At 34.2% G+C, this 9,633-nt stretch overlaps 1 protein-coding gene across 2 annotated transcripts; it reads left to right on the forward strand.

Moving 5' to 3' along the window:
• The first annotated feature begins 6,593 nt into the window (after nucleotides 1–6,593).
• Nucleotides 6,594–9,280, forward strand: LOC145043923 (triacylglycerol lipase OBL1-like). Of its 2 annotated transcripts, none has more exons than XM_078992695.1 (5): nucleotides 6,594–6,996; nucleotides 7,723–7,916; nucleotides 8,023–8,056; nucleotides 8,164–8,774; nucleotides 8,872–9,280. In XM_078992695.1, exons 1-5 carry the CDS (start codon nucleotides 6,666–6,668, stop codon nucleotides 9,151–9,153), a joined length of 1,452 nt encoding a protein of 483 aa, XP_078848821.1. In that variant the 5' UTR covers nucleotides 6,594–6,665; the 3' UTR covers nucleotides 9,154–9,280. The 2 variants fall into 2 exon arrangements, with proteins under 2 accessions (XP_078848821.1, XP_078848822.1); XM_078992696.1 differs by lacking the exon at nucleotides 6,594–6,996 and adding an exon at nucleotides 7,197–7,596.
• Nucleotides 9,281–9,633: the final 353 nt, after the last annotated feature.

A 9,633-nucleotide genomic window follows, 5' to 3' on the forward strand; every position in this document is an offset into this window, starting at 1 on the left:
TGTCGGGCTTCTAGATAGACACGGTGGTTTGGATGCCATAAAATCCTTGTACTTGCATCCGCGTCCGTCATTTCCTCCATCCTGGTTGTTTCGGCGAACTATTGGTGGGTTAGCTTGACCAACGGTCCCAATATAGTTCCCTCCCTCAGATTGCCCATCATTCAGTTCGGGCTGTTTGATCGGTATGGTAACTTCCTCTCGATTCTATTGGAGTAAACGCCTTGTTTCCGCCATCTGGCAATCCAGCATCATCTGGATCATTGCTTGCACTCCGACCATCGTCATTGGTTCGGGTGCCACTTCTACAACGACGGGTATATGTTGTATCACTAAAGGTTGTTGAGGTTGTTGATTCCTATTCCCATTCGCGTTTGTGTTTCCGCTACGGGTCCTTGCCATCTTGATCTATACACCGAATAAGGTGAATTTAGATCTTTATTTAGGATACACGTTTTAAATCATCCTTATCACTCCGAAACGTTTACATGCTAGTTCTAATATCATAGTCATACGTTTAGAATCCTAAACACATAAGGTTTCCAGATCCGGTCGGCAACAGAACATAGATCCGAACAAATAACAACATATAAGGCATAAACATTTAGCACATAAAGCATATTAGGCATAATTTCCTAAATAAGCCAGTGCTCACACTTCACAATCATCACATAGCATTCTATGTTTAAGTCTAAAAATCCTACAAATTCCTAGTTCGCTTAAACTAATGCTCTGATACCAACTGTGACATCCCCAAAATCACGGCCAGAAAAGACCGGTTTTTGTTTATACTTTATTTCAAAATCAGAGTAAGCTTTTAATGAAAGAGTTGCGGAATTTGTCCCAAAACAATAATATGATAAAGAGTTATCAAAATTATTTCCTTAGAAATGTATTTCATTAAAAGACTCGGGATGTCATGTTCGATACAGTACATAAGTATAAACAATACAATATAAGCCTTACTACATTATTTCATATCTACAGGCCTATATCCGTAACCCCTCATCCCAACACATCACAACTATGCTCGAGCGCCACTACCTATAATACATAAAACTGAGTTGGTCACGCTTGGGAGCCTGGTGAGCACATAGGGTTTTCAACCCACAATAAACAAGTTTATTAATTTCATCGACCAACAATAACCCGATTACCCGTTCCCGTTATCCTCACATTACGTCCCTAAACACCTATCATAAGGGACCTATCCTAAGGATCATCAGTGGGATGGACACTAGTGCTAAGGGGGTCCCTTAGCAATAAATGTCCTAAAGGCAACCATGAGGGGGATGGAGTACACCGGTGAACACATCGTTCACAACACCTACAGGTTGCGAGCCTACCAGCGTTCCACTGGACTGTCTAGAAGAGTCCGTGGTCGTCATCTATACTCCGCTATATGACTGGATCAAAAACAACAACATCGATGCCTCTCATCATTTAATCACACATCACCTATTACATCTACCCATGGTTTACCCCAACATTTTTGTAGATATAAAATACAAATACAATTTAAATCATATAAAACTTGTACAAAATCATTCCTCCAGCATAGATAGCAAGTATAAAAATAATATACACACATAGCACGTAGTTTATATAAAATAATTCATATCTATGTGAAAGATGAAAGCAACCATGCACTCACTTGAAAAGGTGGTGATTCCGAACTCAGACAGCGCTGCGCTCCTTAAAAATAATTTCCTTCGACGAAACCTAGTATTATTACCACTAGAGTTTAGTCTATTATTCGCTGAGACTAATTAATAGTCTAGTTATTATTACTATTATATAAGCGTTAAAAAAATACTTATATAACCCATAATAATAGCTCAAATATTTATTATAAGTTCCTAATAACGTTACTATAATTAAGTAAAAGCTATATTAAAAATAGCGTAGACGTAGCTTACTTACAATAGGTTTTATAGAAAACCAGGTTTTGCTTGGAGCTTCCTTTCCAAGCCAAAAAAGCTCTTATTCTCGGAGCCGTCGAGCACTCCGGGGCTTCCGCCTCGTGCTAGGGAGGTTCCCTAGGCTTTTCGGGGGATTTCGGGGCTAGAGAGAGGTTCTAAAGAGAGTAAAGAGAAGAAAAAATGGGAAAGGTATGAAGAAAATGAGGGTGGGAGATGTGGTATTTATAGGGTGAAATGTGGCTGAAGTTGGTGTCACATGTCACCATCTGGTGGCAAGCCTTGTGGAGAAAGCAATGACCAAGATTGTGTCAGGTCACCCATTTTTGCACAGTCACTTACGACTTCTAAAATCCGTAACTTTCACATACGAGCTTCGTTTCTGATGTTCTTTATATCCACGCGTAGGTAAAAATAAGATCTACAACTTTCATTTTGACTCCGTCGGCTAATTCTCGACTGATCTTAAATTTAACAGTAGGAGGCGTTTAGACTGTTAAATGACTGCGAAGAATTCTTAACTCCTTCATACGGACTCCGTTTTCTTCTGTCTTTTTACCGTTGAGTTCCTATTAATGAGATATTCAATTCTCATTTAGGTCGCATAGGCCAAAAACCGCTCGATCTAAAATTCGAGTTTCAGGTTGTACACTGCTAAGCTGAAACTTTGAAAAATCATAACTTCCTCATACGAAGTCAAATTGGCGTTATTTTTATGGATTTTCTTGGTATAACATACTCTATGACTTTTGTTTAGATTACTAAGGCTAAAAAGTCTTCTATCGTAAATTCATTTTTTACGATTCCCAGTGCCGTGCTTGTTCCGTCTTGAAATTTCGACGGGTCAAAACTTCTTCGTTATAAATTGGATTTCGACGTTCTTTATATCCCCGAAATCCTTTTTTTCGAGATATCGGGCTTATATCACATTTTAATTTTGATGCTTATTTTTATTCCTTATTAATTATATCTTTTTAATTAAGTAATAAGCACACAAATACACATAATTCACATATAAGTCAATATTTCATCTTTATTACTTCAAAAGAGTTACAATAGTTGACATAGACTATTACATCATCTAAATGCTTAGCCCTAAAACCCGGGCGTTACACATATATTATACGATTTTCGAAACTCATGGTCATGTATGTCGGCATAAACTATACTTAACAACTGTTGATACATATTCACACAATCTATGCACGGACAACACACTATGTCTTCAGAATCAACATGTTTCCAAACAATCTCCATAAAGATTTTAAGACCTTCTAAGAATATCGGGGACGTTCGGTTTTCACAAGTCCAACTCTTATCAATCTTCATTATTGTTTCATTATTAAAAATTACATTGTATACAGAGTTATTTAAAGTGGTATTTTGGTTATATAAGAATTTCTATTCCACGACTTTTAGTTTGAGAAAAAATCGGACAGAATGGATAGAATATTCACAAGTATATAAAGAAATATATAACTTGGAAGTAAAAATCGGAAAAAATTCATAGAGTATTAACAATGGTAGACTTCTAAACCCACTTTTTGAATATCTTATCTCATATGTAAATGTGTATTGCATGAATGTTCATTTGTGAAAAAATCGACAACATTTGCTCTTAGCTCCCAAGTATATAAAGAGATATATTCCCAAGGAGCAAGGAGAAAATGACAACTAAATTTTTCTTAAAAAAAACAATCATGCAATACACATTCACATCCTAAATGAGATAAAATATTCAAAAAAAACAATCCCAAAACGGGGACAACCCGAAATTAATTTCTAAATCAGTTTCGGAGGGTATTTCTAGGCTCTTGATCATAAAAAAGAAGTTACTGAAACTAAAAATCAATGAGTTAATTAACGTTTTTTATTTTAGTTTCTGTTATAACTATAAAAAAATAAAAATAGAATGCATTAATAAATAAACTAATAAAAGTACGTTGCTATAAATAACCTTCGTAGTTAGATTATCTTTAATAGCAACGTAATTTTATTAGTTTGTTTATAGCATTTCGTTTTCACTTCATTTTAACATTTATAGTATATTTTTATTTTTCAATTATAACATTCTACTTTTAATATTATTTTGCTTTTTTGTTTATTATACCATCGTACCTTTAATAGCAACGTAGTTTTATTATTTGTTTAATGTTATAACAATCAAATAATTTTAATATTATTTTGTTTTGTTCTTTTGTTTATTATAGCATCTTACTATTTATATTTATAATATTTTTTAGTATCTTATTTTTGTTTTTTTCAATTATAGTATCGTACTTTAAATATTTTGTTCTTTTTTTCTATTATAACAATTTATTTTGTTTTTTTTTTCGATTATAACATTCTATTTTAAACAATAATATTACCTAATTAAATACAAAAACTTTAATTTATAACTACACTTATCATGAACTTAAAGAAAAACATTTTAACTTAACAATTATGCACTTTATTACTTCATGTACTAAAACTAATAAACCTAAACAATAACACATGCATACATATTTTACATTTTTATATATATAATTTCATATTAACCTAATCACAAAGCAAAATCATATATACAAAAATTGGATTTCATATAAACCTAAACAAGTAAATTAACATTATATACATACAATTTCAATTTCATATATACCTATACAATGTCAATTTCATATAATATTTTATACACAACATAAATTTCAGATAATATTAACAAAGTAAATTAACATTTTATACATATAAATATGAAACAAATAACACAATCATACAAAGGTCAATTTCAATTTCATATAAACTTATACATACACTTTCAATTTCAACAAAAAATAGAAAAAAAAATGGACATATTATGTTCTTCTTGTTGTGATTACCGGATTCCGGTTTTCGAATTTGATTGTTGTCCACCGGTGGTGGCTGGTGCTCACCAGAAATACACAAAATTAGGAAAACAAACAAACAAACAAACAAACGAAAAAACCCCAAATTCTCACCTGTTGTGGCGACGACGAAGACAAGCTGAAAGGAGGGTGGAGTCGTCGGTGGGGAAGGCTAAAGTTGGTTAAGGACGGATGGTGGTGAATGGCAGCAGTGCTGAACGGCTACAAGCACAAAAAACCCAAAGTTCGGGTAAAAACGTTGATCAAACAACAACAAAGAAAAAAATTCAAAGTAAAAAGCTTGAAGGAGAGACTACCTGTTGCTTGTGTCGGTTATAGAAGGCCGATTGCGATTTCGTCGAGAAAGAAAATGGGTATCCTCATCGCTGTGCAAATGAGCGATAGACTGTGGTCTGTTAGGGTAAATCCATTTGCAGACGACTAGTCATCGATATAGGGTCTACATTAACAATGTCGTTCCACTTTTTGCTAAAACAAAAAAAAATTAAATAAATAAATAAATAAAAAGTTGTACTGATGACAAGTCGTCGGGATAGACATTTCACACGGATCGCCACATAATACGTCGTCGACATGTCGTCGACATGTCATCGACATAGCTTCCAAAAAACCTATATCGTTCTGATATTCTGCACCATGGAATAAAAATGAATGGAAATTAGATTTGTCGTCACCTATACGACACCATGTCGTCGACATATGTTTTCAAAATATCACGAATAATTTCGGTGTTCACGTCGGATCTATGGCGACGACATATTGTCGACACAGATCTGATCAATGAAATTTGGTCAAAGTTGGCAAAAGGTATGGTGACAAGTCGTCGGCATAGCTCGACTTGTAACGACGACTTTCATCGTAAAGATAGGTGTCGTCGCCATAGCTCAGTATTTTTGTAGTGTTCTTCTATTATGTCTCCTATTGGTAGATGGTGAAATATTTCTATTCCAGTGGTGACCTTGTTTGAAGTCTGACTTGTTTGGTTCTCTTCTGTTCTGTTCGGTTCGGTTGTAGTCGTCTACAAAAGTTTATTTAGAGATGGTTTTTTTTACTATGTGATGGACGATTTGGAACTATCGGAATAACTTATTATTTGGGAAAAAAGTAGAGATTAGCAGACATTTTCGATAGGATTGTTACCCAATTGTTCTTCAAGGCTAATTATAGGAGTAGAAGGGATTCCATGAAATTGGTTGGCTGCTTACATGATCCTAGGAATATTATTGCTTAATCTCATTTTTATGGTTTTTTAATTTTTTTGGTTTCCTGCTAGCTTTTTGCTAATTTGGTTCGAAAAATAAAAAATTGGATTTTTATTTGAAATTTGTTTATAAAAATGTTAAGGATAATTTGCAATTGAGTTTTAGACTTTTAGGTCTTCAATGTTAACTCTTCTCATTGTATTTGCGGTAACATATTGAGTTTTTGGTATTTTGTATTTTTTACATTTTAAACTTGTTTTATACCATTGGAAAGCGACTTGCTCATATTTTTTCTTAGATTGGATTGCAAAAATTGGAATTTTCGGTTGGTAGGTTTGTTGAAAATCCATTCACATTATTATTATTCTCATGTGGCATTCGATTATCACGATTAGAGTCAAGACACCACTCGAGTATAATAATATATAATAATTGCAAGAAAATCAAGATGTCGCGAAAACAACTGTTTGGCATTTTAATCGTTTATTGTAACTTGTAGGCAAGATCCAAACATATTTCAATAATTCTATTAATAGTTCTAATTAAAATAATCCACAACTACCAATCTCACATTTCTATAAATAGCCAAACAATTGGAGTTCACCTACACACATCTACTTCCTCACCTTTCTCCCAACGTAAACCCCAAACAACAATTCACCATGGCTACTGACCTCACCACTAAAACAACATGCAACAAGTCATTTTGCAAAGACTATCTCCTATTAAGTCCAAAAGACGTCGGATTTTTGGATCTGGTGATGCTTTTGTTCTCCCAACATATTGGTAACAGAAAATTCATAGACTGTCCAGATGGAACTGTTGAAGAAAGCTTTGGACATCGGTTCGTCATCTTCATATCCATTCTAGCCCAAAAGGTTCTTCATTTAGTTGATAAACCCTTAGGTTGGCTTGGCTCGGCCATTGAGTTTCTTCCCAACTTTTCCGATGCCAATGGAGGATTTTTCATGATACTTTTGAATTTCGTATCAGGTTTCATTCTATCTATGTTCTTTATCAATTCGACCATGTTTTCGTATTTACATTTTTATGTTCTTGAAAGAAACATTGAATTGGGGTTTAGAAAATCTCTCGACTTGTGGTGTATTTTTTATTCCCACGTTGATTTTTAATTGATCTTAGTAGGTGTCATTATTATATTATTAGATTACGTATGATTTTAAAGATCGTGGATTATTAAATTAATTCGGTCTTATCTACATTATTAATTAGTGTTGGATCAAGATTTTAATTCTGTGGAAAGAATATATTGGGTGTTCTTTAGCTGTCAAAGTCATCTGGTGGGGTAGTGTTTTTTTTGTTTGTTGAAGCTACAAAGAAATAATTTTACAACACTTCACGTTCGGAAAATGCCAAAATATCTCACGAGCTACAGTTTATAAACAGACCAATTCGTCGCCTAAAGAAGGACAATTCAAGACTTAATTTTATTTGGAAAATGCCAAAATATCTCACGAAATAGTAAATCAAGTACGATGGTAAAGCTAAGACTTTAATTAGGTCCAAACCTTCGCTAATGTCTGTTTTATTTGTTAAAGCTGTGGTGGTTTTCGACTTTGATGATATTAAAAGGTAGATTAATCTCATTGAATATATTGATTACTTATGTTGATTGTTTAATTGTTTCAAGAATATTATAATATAAAAATACTACCTAGCTATCTGATTAAACTATATAAAATATTAATATCAATATAGGAAAACTGGTGCTACCTAATAAGGAGTCCGCAGAATTCTTGACAGCGATTGGGCTATGGGACATACGAAGGGATTTAGACAGCAGAATTAAGCACGATGATCCCAGATACACAAGCGCACTCGCCATTATGGCTGCTAAATCTTCCTACGAAAACTGCGCTTACATCAAAGAAACAGTCGAGAAGCATTGGAAGGTATATATATATATAAACAAGTTCAATGTCATTTTCCTCTAATGATTGTTAAAATCAAGTCATTTCAAAAGTACTAAAGCTAATTGAACGAGTGACGTGATTGCAGATGGAGTTTTTGGAGTACTTTGATTGCTGGAATGGTAATTATATTAGTCTTGAAAAAGCCTTTTTCATTGAGTTCTAAATGAAGTAATTAACATCATGTAACTGATAACAACTTAATTCGTTTTTTTTTTTTTTTTTTCAGATTATGAGGAGGATTACACGACACAAGGGTTCATGTGGAGTGATACGACAGGTGAATCTGAGCTCATAGGTGTTTCCTTCAGAGGCACATCACCTTTCAATGCAAAAGATTGGTCATCCGACGTTGATCTTTCATGGTATCACCTCCCTAGTATTGGCAAGGTCCATGCAGGTTTCTTGAAAGCATTAGGGCTACAAAAGAGCTTAGGGTGGCCTAAAGACATCCAAACAGACGACAAAAAACCCTACGCTTACTATGTGATCAGACAAAAGCTGAAAGAACGTCTTGAAAAGAACCCAAACGCCAAGTTCATGGTAACTGGACACAGTTTGGGAGCAGCTTTGACGATTGTATTTCCAGCAGTTTTAGCACTTCATGGGGAAACTGATTTGTTGTCGAAACTTGAAGGGTTGTATACATTTGGGCAACCTAGGGTTGGAGATAAAAGATTTGGTGAATACATGAAAGAGGTTTTGGTAAATCATGGATCGAGGTACCTTAGGTTTGTTTATTGCAATGATTTGGTGCCTAGAGTGCCATTTGATAGTTCTGACCTTTTGTTCAAACATTTTGGTGATTGCCATTATTACAATAGTTTCTACAAGGGACAGGTAACTAATAACCTCTCGTAAACCTAACGTCGATCTAACACATCATGTGATCGGTTATTTCGTTTAAACTAATGGGTCGCTTTACTTGTATACGTAGGTGCTTGCTGAAGAACCTAACAAGAACTACTTCTCGATATTGGCTTTTATACCCATGTTTGCAAATGCATTGTGGGAGTTATTGAGGAGCTTCATCATTTATTATCAAAATGGACCAGAGTACTGTGAAACCTTTACTTGTCGAGGATGGAGAGTGATTGGACTTCTGATTGCTGGATTACCGGCTCATGGTCCGCAAGATTATGTGAATCTGACAAGATTGGGTTCGCCGGAACTCTTCAAGCTCTCATCGCACGAGAAGTCAACCAATGGCGTAAAATAAATGGTACCAATCAATGACAAGGAGTTTGTGGTTGAAAACGTGCTAGAAAATGCCCTGTTATGTATTTTCCAATGATATGTAATATATAAGAATTGTTTTAAATATAACCATTTAATAGGGTAACCAATTCTTTTATGTGTACGGTCAATATTTTCTATTGTTTTATAGTATTATTTGTCAAATAAGCTTAAATAACACTAAAAAAACAATCATTACTAACTAAAAAAATCCCCGCCAAAACATTAAGAAATCGTTCAAGTTTCGTCGTGGACATAAGTGGAATAGGTGTTGTTAGCTTAGGAGTAGATTTGCCGGTTCAAAAAAAAAAAAAAAAAAAAATTAAGAAATCGCTGCTAAATGCAATAATGGCTAATGTATCGTCGTTAATGTTCTCTCGCAATTGCTCAAAAATCCACTTGCTAATACAAGCCATCTTTTTGTTTTAAACCAACCATTTTCATGTGAAGAAAAAGAATACGA

This window comes from Lactuca saligna, chromosome 4 (assembly GCF_052625555.1).
Source record: "Lactuca saligna cultivar CGN05327 chromosome 4, ASM5262555v1, whole genome shotgun sequence".
Taxonomy (NCBI): domain Eukaryota; kingdom Viridiplantae; phylum Streptophyta; class Magnoliopsida; order Asterales; family Asteraceae; genus Lactuca; species Lactuca saligna.